Here is a 16,967-nt window from a genome sequence, read left to right as displayed (position 1 = left end):
TTTTGACAGAGCACAGGGAAAAGTGTGCGACTGTGAGACTTTTGGATTCATTTGTTGCAGTTTATGCGACAAACTCTTATGTTTTCATCACTTTTTTGGGAGTAATTATGACATCCACAAGAAAACCTAAATCGGGCAACGTAGAAGGATCTTTTTACCCATTCGCCAAGTGTACAAGTTAGGTGGGTCGACAACAAATTCCTGTCATGTGACGCACATGTCATCACCAGTGTCGTATAGAATATATCAGACGTGTTTTCCTGTGGAGGAATCGGTTGACCTATGACCTTGCGATCAAATGTTTTCGGTTCCCATTCGAGAGGCACGTCCTTTCGCCTACTAATCGCACGGTTTTGCGGTGCGGTCGCAAAACACAGACACTAAACTTATTACAGTGAACAGAGACGTCAATGAATGAATGGACAGACTTGAACCATGGACCTCTCGTTCCGCAGCTGCTCACGCTAACCACGGGACCATGGCGCTCCCGACAAAAATTATCCTTGATGTTTCCTATGTTCGCATGGACTAATCAGTTTGTATATTTTGTTTATTTTTTTATAGTTCCACACAACTTCTTCTTGTTTTCTCGATTGATCTGTGTTCAGTTTTTCAAGGCCTATCCACTGTGCCAACTTATAACTAAATCTGAGGGGGGTGCGATGGGGAGGTTCCCTTGTTAGTACAGCCCATACCTTGGTGAGTTGAAATTCCGTGTCTCTATTAATCACGTTATTACTTATACGTATTTCGACTGCTTGTTTAATGATGAAGTCACAGTACGTGGAAGCGGACGAAAGAATCTTTGTCTCTCCGTAGTTCATGCTATGTGCCGTGTCAAGACAGTGATCAGTAACAAGAGGCTTTTCTGGTTAACCCAATCTGGTGTGAAGTGTATGTTCAGAGCACCTATCCTTAACAATGGGACTCGTCTGGCCAGTGTATGATTTCCCACACTGGCACGGTATTTTACATATCTCTGGTCTCCTTAGACCTAGGTTCTCATTAACAGAACGCAGCATCGTTAGCACTCGCGCTGGAGGGCGGATGACACGTTATATTTTACGTGTCTTGAACAGCCTGTCGATCTTAAAGGATGCGTCAGCAACATAGGGTACAAAAACCATCCTCTTGGAGTCTCCGTTTCTCCTGGCTAGTCTTGCGGGTCAGTGCGTCCAGGTTGAAATGTATTACGAATCTGTTTATCGGCGTATCCGTTTTGTACAAACCAGAGCGAAGATAGCTAAGCTCTGCTGATAAGCTCCGTACATCTGAGATAACTCTAGCCCTCTGAACGAGAGTCCATAATACGCCACTGCGTTGAGATGGGTGATGGCAGCTCGTAGCTCGTAGATATAGCTCAGTGTGAGTTCGTTTACGAAACACACTGTGACCCAAGGAACCGTCTTCTTTTCTGCGAACCAAGACATCTAAGAACTGGAGGTCTGCATTTTTCTCCACTTCCATGGTGAAGCAAACGCTCGGATGGAGGGACTTTAAGTGTTCCAGAAAGGCAGGAAGCGTTTCTACTCCATGTGGCCATACTACAAATGTGTCGTCCACATATCTCCAGAAACATTTAGGTTTCAACACCGCCGACTGAAGTGGTTTTTCCTCGAATTCTTCCATAAAAAAGTCTACTATGGCAGACAAAGGGCTACCCATAGCAACACCGTCAGTTTGCCCAAAATTTGTTCTCTAAGTAAAAAGTAAGTTGAGGCAAGCGCGTGTCTGAATAGATGTAAAATGTCCTCCTCCAACTTAGCTTCTGTAAGTTGTAATGAATCCACCAGAGGTACTTGTGTGAACCAAAAGGTCACATCAAACCTCACATCAGCTGGTTCGAGACGCAAAGTCTTCAGTCGTTATATAATATCTTATGAGTTTCTAATGTGATGTTCACATTTTCCTACCAAAGAACTCAGAAGAGAAGCCAGATGTTTTGCTAGGTAACATGTTGGGGCTCCCATATTGCTCACAATGGGGCGAAGTGGAACCCCTTCCTTATGGATCTTAGGCAGCCCATAATGTCGTGGTGAAATTGGTGTTTATACTCTTAAGCACTTTTTAAGCTATTCAGGAAACTGGCTGCGTTTAAGAAGGGCGAGTGACTTCCGTTGTACGTTGTACCACGTCAGTTAGACAGTACTTGCACTTGGTGTAGTGTAAAACAGCACCCTTACCATACTGGCAGAGAAAGGAAAATACTGAGAGTACTCTACTAAAACACTTAACTTCTGGGTCATATCATGTCGCATAAATAATTCCAAATTATTCTATGCAACTATATTTAATGAACCGAAGTCATGAAATAGCTAAGTCGAATTCAAACCAGGTTTTTTGGCAGAGTTCTGGTTAAGTACGGTATACCTGTAAAACAGACTCTTGTAAAAGGCACAAGTGCAATCTGTTAGAGAAGACAGACCCAGTACTTTGCGTGATCGTATGGAGTTGTCAGAAGTTGTCGCACGAATCTACAGACGAGCTACTAGGACTGTAAAGGGCGGTATATCTCAAACGAAAGTGTAAGAGATATGGTGAGAAAACTTCATGAAAACCACGCTGGGAAAATGTAGAGAACTAGTTCTTCAGGTAGACTGTGAAACAGTTTTCTGCTTTCACCCTACACCTGGAGCAGGGATCATGAGTATTAGATAAGAGAATGGGACAGGACAGGGAATAGCTAGAAAGTCGTATCCCGTACAGTGGCTTGATGGTATCGCAACGCTCCCATGCAATGCGAAATTGACCATTAGATGCCACAAGATGAGGACACGCCAGTATAAAGGAGGGAAGAAGTATTGTGTTGTCAGTTGTTGTTTGTTGTTGTGGTCTTCAGTCCAGAGACTGGTTTGATGCAGTTCTCCATGCTACTCTATCCTGTGCAAGCTTCTTCATCTCCCAGTACCTATTGCAACTTACATCATTCTGAATCTGTTTAGCGTATTCATCTCTTGGTATCCCTCTACGATTTTTACCCTCCACGCTGTCCTCCAATACTAAATTGGTGATCCCTTGATGCCTCAAAATATGTCATACCAACCGATCCCTTCTTCTAGTCAAGTTGTGCCACAAATTTCTCTTCTTCCCAATTCTATTCAATACCTCCTCATTAGTTATGTGATCTAACCATCTAATCTTCAGCAATCTTCTGTAGCGCCACATTTAGGAAGCTTCCATTCTCTTCATGTCTAAACTATTTATCGTCCACGTTTCACTTCCATACATGGCTACACTCCATACAAATACTTTCAGAAACGACTTCCTGACGCTTAAATCTATACTCGATGTTAAATTTCTCTTCTTCAGAAACGCTTTCCTTGCCATTGCTAGTCTACATTTTATATCCTCTCTACTTCGACCATCATCAGTTATTTTGCTCCCCAAATAGCAAAACTCATTTACTACTTTAAGCGTCCCATTTCCTAATCTTATTCCCTCAGCATCACCCTATTTAATTCGACTACATTCCATTATCATCGTTTTGCTTTTGTTGATGTTAATCTTATAGCCTTTCAAGATACTGTCCATTCCGTTCAGCTGCTCTTCCAGGTCCTTTGCTGTCTCTGAGAGAATTACAATGTCATCGGCGAACCTCAAAGTTTTTATTTCTTCTCCATGGATTTTAAGTCCTACTCCAAATTTTTCTTTTGTTTCCTTTACTGCTTGCTCAACATACAGATTGAATAACATCGGGGATAGGCTACAACCCAGTCTCACTCCCTTCCCAACCACTGCTTCCCTTCCATGCCCCTCGACTCTTATAACTGCCATCTGGTTTCTGTACAAATTGTAAATAGCCTTTCGCTCCATGTATTTGACCCCTGCCACCTTCAGTAATCGAGAGAGAGTATTCCAGTCAACATTGTCAAAAGCTTTCTGTAAGTCTACAAATGCTAGAAACGTTGGTTTGCCTATCTTCTTAGATAAGTCGTAAGGTCAGTATTGCCTCGCATGTTCCAACATTTCTACGGAATCCAAACTGATCTTCCCCGAGGTCTGCTTCTACCAGTTTTTCCATTCGTCTGTAAAGAAATAGTATTAGTATTTTCAGCCATGATTTATTAAACTGATAGTTCAGTAATTTTCACATCTGTCAGCACCTGCTTTCTTTGGGAATGGAATTATAATATTCTTCTTGAAGTCTGAGGGTATTTCCCCTGTCTCATATGTCTTGCTCACCAGATGGTAGAGTTTTGTCAGGGCTGAACTACTGAGATACATCTCCCAAGGCTATCAGTAGTTCTAATGGAATGTTGTGTACTCCCTGGGCCTTGTTCCAACTTAGGTCTTTCAGTGATCTGTCAAACTCCTTACACAGTGTCATATCTCCCATTTCATCTTCATCTACATCCTCTTCCATTTCCATAATATTGTCCTCAAGAACATTGCCCTTGTATAGACACTCTATATACTCATTCCACCTTTCTGCTTTCCCTTCTTTGCTTAGAACTGGGTTTCCATCTGAGCTCTTGATATTCATGCAAGTGGTTCTCTTTTCTCCAAAGGTCTCTTTAATTTTCTTGTAGGCAGTATCTATCTTACCCCTAGTGATATACGCTTCTACATCCTTACATTTGTCCTCTAGCCATCCCTGCTTAGCCATTTTGCACTTCCTGTCGATCTCATTTTTGAGACGTTTGTATTCCTTTCTGCCTGCTTCATTTACTGCATTTTTGTATTTTCTCCTTTTATCAATTAAATTCAATATCTCTTCTGTTACCCAAGGATTTCTATTAGCCCTCGTCTGTTTACCTACTTGATCCTCTGTTGCTTTCACTATTTCATTTCTCAAAGCTACCCATTCTTCTTCTACTGTACTTCTTTCCCCCATTCTTGTCAATCGTTCCATAATGCTCTCCCTGAAACTTACTACAACCTCTGGTTCTGTCAGTTTATTCAGGTCCCATCTCCTTAAATTCCCACCTTTTTGCAGTTTCTTCAGTTTTAATCTACAGTTCATAACCACTAGATTGTGGTCAAAGCCCACATCTGCTCCTGGAAATGTCTTACAATTTAAAACCTTGTTCCTACATCTCTGTCTTACCACTATATAATCAGTCTGAAACCTTCCAGTATCTCTAGGCTTCTTCCTTGCATACAACCTTCTTTCATGATTCTTGAATCAAGTTCTTCGTATAAAACAATGCATATCATCTACGGCTTCATTGTTCTGCAGCCACCCAACCATACATAATCTCTTCTGTGGCACGCCGTCATATACAGATACCCAGACCAACATTCCTGTACCAGCAGGTTCTTTGTCATGCGTAATTATCATTAATGTATGTGTATACAGTTCAGTTGCTGACACCTTAGTAATGAGTGAGAAGTGCATTGCGTCATACTTAAGGAGGTAGAAAGCAGACTTTTGATGTGTTTTTGAGAGGAATTCCTGGGGAGTTTTCACGAAGAATGCGAATGGAAAATCCAGAGGATTTGGCTACAGCACTACATGTTGCCACACATTTGCAAGGAATAGATATTGCTACACGAGTATACAATGATAAGCGAATTTATACTTCTAAAAAGAATTGTTATCGTTGGGGGAAGAAAGGGCATTTGAAGGAGCAATGGTACAGATATGGGTGTTTTGATCACAAGGCAAACGAGTGTGGGACTAGGAAGCAGGGTAACGGAAGCAAGCAATGGAAAACGTTAAACATAAACGGGGGTGTTAAGTTCATCGGAAAACGTTCCCTCAGAGCACTGCAGACACTAATGCAGAGAGGGACTGTTGTTTGATTGGCTTTGTAAATGTTAAGGAATGTAAATTTTTAGTCAATACCCGTGTACATGTATATGTGATTAGTCTAGACCTCGTGGGTAGCAGAAGATAAGGGAATCTAAGGGATAGATTACGTGGAGTGGGAAGTAATGATTTGGTGTCTTGTGGACAACACAGTTCGTTTTTAGGATTGGAGCTACAGAATTGCGTGAGCGTATGGAAGGTGGCAGGTACAAAATACAGGGAGCGAAAGGCTATTTACAATTTGTACAGAAATCAGATGGCAGTTATAAGAGTCGAGGGGCATGAAAGGGAAGCAGTGGTTGGGAAAGGAGTGATACAGGGTTGTAGCTTCTTCCCGATGTTATTCAATCTGTATATTGAGCAAGCAGTAAAGGAAACAAAAGAAAAAATCGGAGTAGGTATTAAAATTCATGAAGAAGAAGTAAAAACTTTGAGGTTCGCCGATGACATTGTAATTCTGTCAGAGACAGCAAAGGACTTGGAAGAGCAGTTGAACGGAATGGACAGTGTCTTGAAAGGAGGATATAAGATGAATATCAACAAAAGCAAAACGAGGATAATGGAAAGTAGTCAAATTAAATCGGGTGATGCTGAGGGAATTAGATTAGGAAATGAGACACTTAAAGTAGTAAAGGAGTTTTGCTATTTAGGGAGTAAAATAACTGATGATGTTCGAAGCAGAGAGGATATAAAATGTAGACTTGCAATGGCAAGGAAATCGTTTCTGAAGAAGAGAAATTTGTTAACATCGAGTATAGATTTAAGTGTCAGTAAGTCGTTACTGAAAGTGTTTGTATGGAGTGTAGCCATGTATGGAAGTGAAACATGGACGATAACTAGTTTGGACAAGAAGAGAATAGAAGCTTTCGATATGTGGTGCTACAGAAGAATGCTGAAGATAAGGTGGGTAGATCACGTAACTAATGAGGAGATATTGAATAGGATTGTGGAGAAGAGAAGTTTGTGGCACAACTTGACTAGAAGAAGGGATCGGTTGGTAGGGCATGTTTTGAGGCATCAAGGGATCACAAATTTAGCATTGGAGGGCAGCGTGGAGGGTAAAAATCGTAGAGGGAGACCAAGAGAGGAATACACTAAGCAGATTCAGAAGGGTGTAGGTTGCAGTAGGTACTGGGAGATGAAGAAGCTTGCACAGGATAGAGTAGCATGGAGAGCTGCATCAAACCAGTCTCAGGACTGAAGACCACAACAACAACAACTATTTGTCGTTGACACAAGGATAGAATTTACATAAATCCTCCGTACAGTGTCACCCAAAGTAAATGTGGCATGGAAACATTGCTACTGGGAAAGACAGTCACTCATGCATACTCGGAGAAATTATGTACATTACCTGTGATCAGCCATCCAGGTAGGACGAATTTTAATGCAATCAGAGTGTAGTAATTCATCATTTTTGTCGTAGATGGCAAGCCAGAAGGGCATGCAAGCGTCTCCCTCAACAGGCTCCTCTTCGGATCCCTTGTTCCAGCCATTAGGGTACTCCTGGCGAGGGAAACTGACACTTGTGCGGAAGCAGCCGCCTGGGTGTTCCGAAGCGGACCAGCGGACAAGCGGTGCTGCGTCTGAAATTGCATCATTAACAAAAGTGGAACTTAGTCCCTTTCTGTTTCATATTTCTCGTGTTATGAGACTTGAAACAAAAATTCATTGTGTATGTTTGTTTTCTTCTGGACTCCCTCCACTCCTACGCCGATATCGAAAATATAACATTTTTAAACAGCTTACTTGTAATGCGAATATGAAACAGATTATTCCACGATACCTGTTAGAATTGTTACTAAGAAGAGTAAAAACATGATACTGCGCTTAATTTGTGGTTTTTGCTGACAGTGATAGTCAATCAGGGTAAATGGTGAGAGTTCTCAACACGTAAATAGCAGTAATACTCGCACAGTTAAAATCTAAAACAAAATGAACGCACCCGTTTCTGCGACGCTATGTTTTTACTTCTTCACCTTAATATTTATCCAATGTGTAACAGCCACAGAACAAAATAAAATACTCAACCTTCTGGGGTTTATATACTTGTTGCTTTCTGAAAGCAAGCCATCTTATGTGTCTAAAGTAAGTCGTAGTTACAATACACTCAATATTTTAAGTGTGCTATATGCGATTTATTCTTTTTATTTTGCCATCGAACTTAAATTTCTATCTACGTAAATTTGAGGGTTCGTTATGGATGTTCACTTAAATATAATAGAGCTATTATTGCATAAAATACTTTCAGGCACCAGAATACAGGTTTCAAATGTCGTTATTTAGATAGGTGGGTGTGGTATATAGTTGCCTGTCCAAATATGCCATGTGCGATGGCCAAACTTCTTCACTCAATTCGTCTACGATTAAGAATTTAACGAGTGAACTGGTACTCAAAAGTGTACGTCTGAACTTCGAAGGAAAAGTAAATGGCGTAACACCTACAAACGACATTTGAATCGTTAAATGTTTCGACTGCTAGACCAATAAGCAATTTTCCGCTTCCCTTATTTATCATTTATCTGACACAGTTGTTGTAGTGATGGAAGATTTTCACTTGTTTGCTTGCTCCGTGTAGTGTGTTCCGCAGGCTCTCTGCAAGGTCTCATCTGCGGAACTGATTTTAATTGTGAGTACTTAGCATTACTTATACATACAGATTAATTTCCAGCCTATCCTAATGAAATTTAAAACATTTTTACTGGATAACTTTGACTGCCGAGACGAAACACTATTATTTTAATTCTACAATATTTTTTATCAACACCTGTCAGTTGAAAGACTTCTTCTGTGACTACACTGCATTGTACTAGCAGCCGTAATGCCATCGATAAAATGTGGACTACTTCTTTAAAGTAGAAATCGTAAAACATACGTTCCACTGTGATTTCTTACGCTAACTACTCATCTGGCGTAGCATATGGCACCCAGAAGGTACAGGACATTTAAGAAACCCTTTTATAATCTCTGGGGCCACATTTTTTACGCGAAAGCCAGAAAAAAGTGAATCGAGATGTATATTTGAAAATTCTTCGTTTTAGATTTATTAATGAAAGAAAACTACACAAGCATGAATGCATGGTTTCGCGGCGATAAGAATTAATAAAATTCTCAAACCAGAAATTCACAACAATGTGTAATGTCCTCCAATTACCCACACAGTATTTATGGTCAGATGAAAATCTTCATGGAACGGTTTAGGCTAGACATCAGCAGCAATTTTAAGATTAATGTGTGCACTGGAATTGCAGGTGATTGCCTGACAGACCTCCCAGCAAGTCTTGTAAGTACAATCTACAAGGAATTTTTTCAAAAAAATGGTTCAAATGGCTCTGAGCACTATGGGACTCAACTGCTGAGGTCATTAGTCCCCTAGAACTTAGAACTAGTTAAACCTAACTAACCTAAGGACATCACAAACATCCATGCCCGAGGCAGGATTCGAACCTGCGACCGTAGCGGTCTTGCGGTTCCAGACTGCAGCGCCTTTAACCGCACGGCCACTTCGGCCGGCGGAATTTTTTCAAAATATTCTTCCAGTGCGCTCCTGCAAATATGAGGAAGCATGTCGTTTATGCGTGTTGGGGCTCCAGTAAATTTCAGTCGCATTGTTCCAAATAGTCTGGACGATATCTACCTGACGGATAGATAATAATAGTTTCATGACCTGCACGTTCGTCCAACTTCAGTCCTTTGCGTTATTATCTATCAAGCCACATAAAACTGGTCTATGCAGCAGATGTATCTAATGTTCAAATGTTTCGTCAGTTTATCGTACGAGCCTGCGAAACCATTCAGTTCCGTCTGGGGTCGTTTGAAAGGATGAGACAGTCCATGATGCGATGAGTGCTTGAGTGCACAGCAGCAAATTGATATTTTGAGCATTTGTTGTGAGTTTCCCATCTGAGAATTTTGGAAAATATCCTTTCGTTAACGACTCAGAAAGAAAGTCGTTCCAGACATACGTTTATATTGACTTTCTTCTAGTTTAATGTAAATATCCGCACCCATTGTTTATTAGCATATTTCTGTTACAATGCACTTGCTTCACTCTGTAGTGTAGTGTGCGATGTAACGGACCTTCATGACTGATGAAAACTGCGTAGTCGAGCGGATGAGGATACGAATTTTCGTCAATTGCTGTCTACGGTCTACCTTTATAGGCATCCAAATACTCCCAATGGATCTACGCCGATCTTCAGAATGTGAGCACATCCTTCCTTCCATTCTCCCAAATGCGCTAATGTTCTCTCTGCGGACATTCGAAAACTAGCAGAGAAATACAGTCACATTCAAGCTACGGGTCGCTCCGTAACAAATGCTCTAATGATTCGGACGGAAGGCTTCTGACAGGAATAGCTTGCGTATTCGTACACACCTCTAATAGCTCAAGATAGTTCAACAGATTTTGATTTTCCAAAATTTGCATTAGTGCGGAAAAATTTAGTTTATCACCATTTGCGAGATTAAATGGTTTACGCGTTAACATTGTCATCACCGCCATGTTTCTAGAGACGTTAGAGATTCATCCAGGAAACTTTTGTTTTTTACATACGCCTTCGTTCAAAGAAAGACTAGTCACAATGGAAATAACACAGTGTAGACGTTGTACACGGAAGTTTCATTAAAAAATGAAGCGGATAAATACAGTAGAAAGACTTTTCCTATTTTTTGAGAAACAACTGCTGGTAACACTGGCATGTGACTTATAGCTTTAAATTATTCCTGAAGTATTCTTTTTAACTCCGAACTGTTTGAACAATAATGGCCGGCCGTGGTGGCCGAGCGGTTCTAAGCGCTTCAGTCTGGAAGCGCGCGACCGCTACGGTCGCAAGGGCGAATCCTGCCTCGGGCATGGATGTCTGTGGTGTCCTTAGGTTAGTTAGGTTTAAGTAGTTCTAAGTTCCAGGGGACTGATGACCTCAGATGTTAAGTCCCATAGTACTTAGAGCCATTTGAACCATTTGAACAATAATGGGCAAATTAAGTTTACAGTAATCGTCACAAAGCCAGTTTGTGTGGTTACACATAGGTACAGTGGCACTTTCAACGCAAGACTCATTGCAGGGGATCTGGAGAAAGGTTATGTCCACGAAACAATAATTTTTTAAACAACAGAACAGTACCACGTTGAGAGACAGTCGTCAACCAGGACTCAAACATATCATTTCCCGTCAAGCACACAGTTTCGTTGTGGTACTGTAATGTTAAGAGAATGAATTTAGGCGATTTATGATACAAAAACAATATTATTTTCTCATTCCATTCTTCTACGAGAGAATGAATAATATTAACGAGCTGGTACTCAGTAGCATTCATTACCCTACTGACACTTGAAGTTGCTGATACTGTACCACGTATCTGTTTGCACGTGACACATCTTCCAAAAGACGAAAACCGAATTTCGCAGACAGTTTTTCGCTGTCGTGTTTACATATTAAGGCCTGAAGCGGATTTTCTTGCCCAGTCAAGTATGAGGCTTGAAAAACAGCTATTTTAGTTTCTGATTTAGTCACCACAGCTTCAGCATCTCTTAACTTAAAAATTAGCATAGACAGCTTTATGCACAGACTAATATTTCTGCTTCTCCCTCATTGCACAATAAGTCACTCAGTTCACGTTAGCTACGGTCGCAGGTTCGAATCCAGCCTCGGGCATGGATGTGGGTGATGTCTTTAGGTTAGTTAGGTTTAAGTAGTTCTAAGTTCTAGGGGACTGATGACCACAGATGTTAAGTCCCATAGTGCTCAGAGCCATTTGAACCATTTTTTCGTTCACGTTAGACGAATATTTTGAAACTAAGACGTAACCTGACAGCCCAAGCCCGTCTCAGAAACGGTTGTGCGTTTACACGGGAATAAAATCGATTGTGGAAGGGGAAAACAGGAAGTTAGAAACGGATTTCTAGATTCGATTTTGGAGTGTTTACACGACCACCCAGAAGCGGTACTGGGAAATTGCTTTACGAGATCCGGTTTTAATGGCTCTGAGCACTATGGGACTTAACATCTGTGGTCATCAGTCCCCTAGAACTTAGAACTACTTAAACCTAACTAACCTAAGGACATCACACACATCCATGCCCGAGACAGGATTCGAACCTGCGACCGTAGCAGTCGCGCGGCTCCGGACTGAGCGCCTAGAACCGCGAGACCACCGCGGCCGGCCGAGATCCGGTTTCGAGAGCCCTATGTAAACGGTGTGTGTGTGTGTGTGTGTGTGTGTGTGTGTGTTTCAGCTAGTAGTAGTAGTAGTAGTAGTAGTAGCAGCGTGGTACCTTGGGCCTTCTGCGGGGGAGAGACGTCGAAGAGTCCCAACCACTCAGCGTCCGGCACTGGCTGCCAGGCCATCTCCACCTGGCGCTGTATGGCGTCCGGGCCCTCCCCATCCAGCGCTCTCTTCAGTGATGATACGGGCATCGTCATATTAGGGAACGCGTAGCCAGCTGAAAAGATGATAAAACATTTAAACTTCCTTTCGAATTATCAAGTCGGTATAAAATGCTGCGAGAGAGAAGAACGAAGGTGTTAAAATTTGTTCAAGGGTTCCGAGAAAGTGTACTTCACTACTGGCCATTAAAATTGCTACACCACGAAGATAACGTGCTACAAACGCGAAATTTAACTGACAGGAAGAAGATGCTGTGATATGCAAATGATTAGCTTTTCAGAGCATTCACACAAGGTTGGCGCCGGTGGCGACACCTACAACATGCAGACATGAGGAAAGTTTCCAACAGATTTCTCATGCACAAACAGCAGTAGATCGGCGTTGCCTGGTGAAACATTGTTGTGATGCCCCGTGTAAGGAGGAGAAATGCGTACCATCACGTTTCCGACTTTGATAAAGGTCGGATTGTAGCCTATTGCGATTGTGGTTTATCGTATCGCGACATTGCTGCTCGCATTGGTTGAGATCCAATGACTGTTAGCAGAAAATGGAATCGGTGGGTTGAGAAGGGTAATACGGAACGCCGTGCTGGATCCCAACGGCCTCGTATCACTAGCAGTTGAGATGACGGTCGTCTTATCTGCATGGCTGTAACGGATCGTGCAGCCACGTCTCGATCCCTGAGTCAACAGATGGGGACGTTTGCAAGACAACAACCATCTGCACGAACAGTTCGACGACGTTTGCAGCAGCATGGACTATCAGCTCGGAGACCATGGCTGCGGTTACGCTTGACGCTGCATCACAGACAGGAGCGCCTGCGATGGTGTACGCAATGACGAACCTGGGTGCACGAATGGCAAAACGTCATTTTTTCGGATGAATCCAGGTTCTGTTTACAGCATAATGATGGTCGCTTCCGTGTTTGGCGACATCGCGGTGAACGCACATTGGAAGCGTGTATTCGTCATCGCCATACTGACGTATCACCCGGGGTGATGGTATGGGGTGCTATTTGTTACACGTCTGGGTCACCTCTTGTTCGCATTGACGGCACTTTGAACAGTGGACGTTACATTTCAAATCTGTTCCGAACCGTGGCTCTACCCTTGATTCGATCCCTGCGAAACCCTACATTTGAGCAGGATAATACACGACTGCATGTTGCAAGTCTTGTACGGGCCTTTCTGGATACAGAAAATGTTCGACTGCTGCCCTTGCCAGCACATTCTCCAGATCTCTCACCAATTGAAAACGTCTGGTCAATGGTGGCCGATCAACTGGCTGGTCACAATACGCCAGTCATTAGTCTTGATGAACTGTGGTATCGTGTTGAAGCTGCATGGGCAGCTGTACCTGTACACGCCATCCAAGCTCTGACTCAATGCCCAGGTGTATCAAGGCAGTTATTACGGCCAGAGGTGGTTGTCTGTGTACTGATTTCTCAGGATCTATGCACCCAAAATGCATGAAAATATAATCACATGTCAGTTATAGTATAATGTATTTGTCCAATGAATACCCGTTTATCATCTGCATTTCTTCTTGGTATAGCAATTTTAATGGCCAGTAGTGTATATAAAATTATGAATGGGGTTTATAGCTTGACGGCTCAAGATCATTAGCTTAGGAACACAATATTGTTTGGGCAAGGATGTAGCACAAACTTGGCAACTACTACGATTCCTCTACTAAAAATAGTGGGCAAAGAAGGTGTTGTCTGATAGGGCTAATTTTGATGCAGGGAGGAATAGCTAATTAGCTGATGGCGAGATGTTTTGTGGGGGGGGGGGGGGGGTGGTTAAAATTGGAGATGAAGAGTCTTGCACAGAACACTCTAGCGTGGAGATGCGCATCAAAGCAGTCTTTGGACTGAAGGCCACTACAGCAACGAAAATAATTGGGTATTAATGGCGAAATAAAGACGTTTCCTTACTGACTGCAAATATTTAGGTCAATATCCTCAGCTCATAATCACCTCGAAGGGGAAGGAGGGCCTTGGAGCGATAGTGATAAGGATGTTTTCACACTGAAAGGTCTCGCCCAGAACCAAAATCTAGTTGTCTATGTAGCTAGCAGAGTTACTTTATTCATAAATCGTCGTATGTTAAGAAGATACGGTCTTCAACTGAAGTATGCCAACGTGGATGTTCAAACCAACCTTTCAGCAAATGCTGCTGTATTTAAATTTGAAAAGATGGATGAATATCAGAGAACGTTCGTGTTTGGTAAGGGTAAGATGACGATCGTTACTTGGAATCAGAATAGTAATGGTTTTTGGGGTTGCAAGGACGGTAACAATATTTTGCGTAACATAGTACCGAGACTGGTGATTAACATGGGCCAAGAGTCTGTTTAGCAGCTAATAAGACGAGAGTGCAGATCAACAAATACAGGTTGTTTCCAAATCTTTGAATCAAATGTCAAGGAGTGACATATTACGTTAGGAGAGATGTTTGCTGAGGCTTTCCGGCGACATTAGGCGTGTTTTTATTGAATTCACCGGGCCTAGGACTACAAGATCGCACCGAACTAGCAGTGTCTACATACAATTTGTCTGCATCTGCATACTACCTACTCCTGTAATTTGATAGAATGAGTTTGAACGCGGAAACCTTAACAGTGAGCGTCTTTAAGCGGAGAAAGATATTTTAGAAGCGAATCAGTAACTATAATTTCGCTCGGTCTACGCCCTTGCACGTGGAGCATCTGACTGGTTATAGGCAACATGCATTGCATACACACGGCGCCTAACAGGGAAGCGTCGGCAAACATTTTGTCTTTCACAAAAATTGTTCCCCATGACGTGATTTGACACCCTTAGACATTTGACGCAAAGACTTTGAAATTTACGCAAACTACCGTACAGTGCATGGCGGACAGTATCTCGTAAAAACGCGGTTTTCTGCCCAATTGCATTCCCGTACTGAGCGAAGGAAAAGTGACTGTCTAAATGCCTCTGTGTGTGCTGTAATCTCCCTTATCTTATCCTCATAATACTTGCGTTAAAATTACGACGGTGACAGTAGAACTGTCGAAGAGCCTTCGTCTAATACAGTTTCTCTAAATTTACCCAATCAAGTTTCACTAGAGCAACGTCTCATTTATTACTGAGATTCCCATTGAATTACCTTCATACCTGCTGTACTGACCTGCTACGATCCTGGTAGCATGTATCTGAATTCGTTCGATGACTTGTGACACACTAATAGATAAGGGTTCCAAATGCTGCAAGAATTCTCTAGCATTAGTCATACTTACGACTCGTATGCGAGTTCCTTTACAGATGTACACCACATTCCTACCTACATATCGTTGTTGTTGTTGTGGTCTTCAGTCCTGAGACTGGTTTGATGCAGCTCTCCATGCTACTCTATCCTGTGCAAGCTTCTTCATCTCCCAGTACTTACTGCAACCTACATCCTTCTGAATCTGCTTAGTGAATTCATCTCTTGGTCTCCCTCTACGATTTTTACCTTCCACGATGCCCTCCAATGCCAAATTTGTGATCCCATGATGCCTCAGAACATGTCCTACCAACCGGTCCCTTCTTCTTGTCAAGTTGTGCCACAAACTCCTCTTCTCCCTAATTCTATTCAATACCTCCTCATTAGTTATGTGATCTACCCATCTAATCTTCAGCATTCTTCTGTAGCACCACATTTCGAAAGCTTCTATTCTTTTCTTGTCTAAACTATTTATCGTCCACGTTTCACTTCCATACATGGCTACACTCCACACAAATACTTTCAGAAACGACTTCCTGACACTTAAATCTATACTCGATGTTAACAAATTTCTCTTCTACAGAAACGCTTTCCTTGCCATTGCCAGTCTACATTTTATATCCTCTCTACTTCGACCATCATCAGTTATTTTGCTCCACAAATAGCAAAACTCCTTTACTACTTGAAGTGTCTCATTTCAACATAATTCCCTCAGCATCACCCGACTTAATTCGACTACAATCCATTATCCTCGTTTTGCTTTTGTTGATGTTCATCTTATATTCTCCTTTCAAGACACTGTCCATTCCGTTCAACTGCTCTTCCAAGTCCTTTGCTGTCTCTGACAGAATTACAATGTCATCGGCGAACCTCAAAGTTTTTATTTCTTCTCCATGGATTTTGATACCTACTCCGAATTTTTCTTTTGTTTTCTTTACTGCTTGCTCAATATACAGATTGAATAACATCGGTCAGAGCCTACAACCCTGTCTCACTCCCTTCCCAACCACTGCTTCCCTTTCATGCCACTCGACTCTTATAACTGCCATCTGGTTTCTGTACAAACTGTAAATAGCCTTTCGCTCCATGTATTTTACCCCTGCCACCTTTCTTTCTTCTAAGATAAGTCGTAAGGTCAGTATTGCCTCACGAGTTCCAACATTTCTATGGAATCCAAACTGATCTTCCCCGAGGTCGGCTTCTACCAGTTTTTTCCATTCGTCTGTAAAGAATTCGAGTTAGTACACTCCTGGAAATGGAAAAAAGAACACATTGACACCGGTGTGTCAGACCCACCATACTTGCTCCGGACACTGCGAGAGGGCTGTACAAGCAATGATCACACGCACGGCACAGCGGACACACCAGGAACCGCGGTGTTGGCCGTCGAATGGCGCTAGCTGCGCAGCATTTGTGTACCGCCGCCGTCAGTGTCAGCCAGTTTGCCGTGGCATACGGAGCTCCATCGCAGTCTTTAACACTGGTAGCATGCCGCGACAGCGTGGACGTGAACCGTATGTGCAGTTGACGGACTTTGAGCGAGGGCGTATAGTGGGCATGCGGGAGGCCGGGTGGACGTACCGCCGAATTGCTCAACA

The 16,967-nt window shown here is 42.4% G+C and overlaps 1 protein-coding gene across 1 annotated transcript in view; it reads right to left on the bottom strand.

Annotated features, from left to right (window-relative positions):
- Window positions 1-16,967, bottom strand: part of LOC124722104 — a 97,743-nt gene that overhangs the window by 61,658 nt on the left and 19,118 nt on the right. The window contains exons 2-3 of the mRNA XM_047247302.1: window positions 12,030-12,197; window positions 7,107-7,338 (exon numbers count right to left, since the gene is read on the bottom strand). Coding sequence (XP_047103258.1) covers window positions 7,107-7,338; window positions 12,030-12,197 — 400 coding nt within the window. The remainder of the gene's footprint in view (window positions 1-7,106; window positions 7,339-12,029; window positions 12,198-16,967) is intronic.

Source organism: Schistocerca piceifrons, chromosome X, assembly GCF_021461385.2.
Source record: "Schistocerca piceifrons isolate TAMUIC-IGC-003096 chromosome X, iqSchPice1.1, whole genome shotgun sequence".
In the NCBI taxonomy this organism is placed as follows: Eukaryota; Metazoa; Arthropoda; class Insecta; order Orthoptera; family Acrididae; genus Schistocerca; species Schistocerca piceifrons.
The sequence above is the reverse complement of the archived record's forward strand: the minus strand, read 5'-3'. Positions and strand labels throughout refer to the sequence as shown.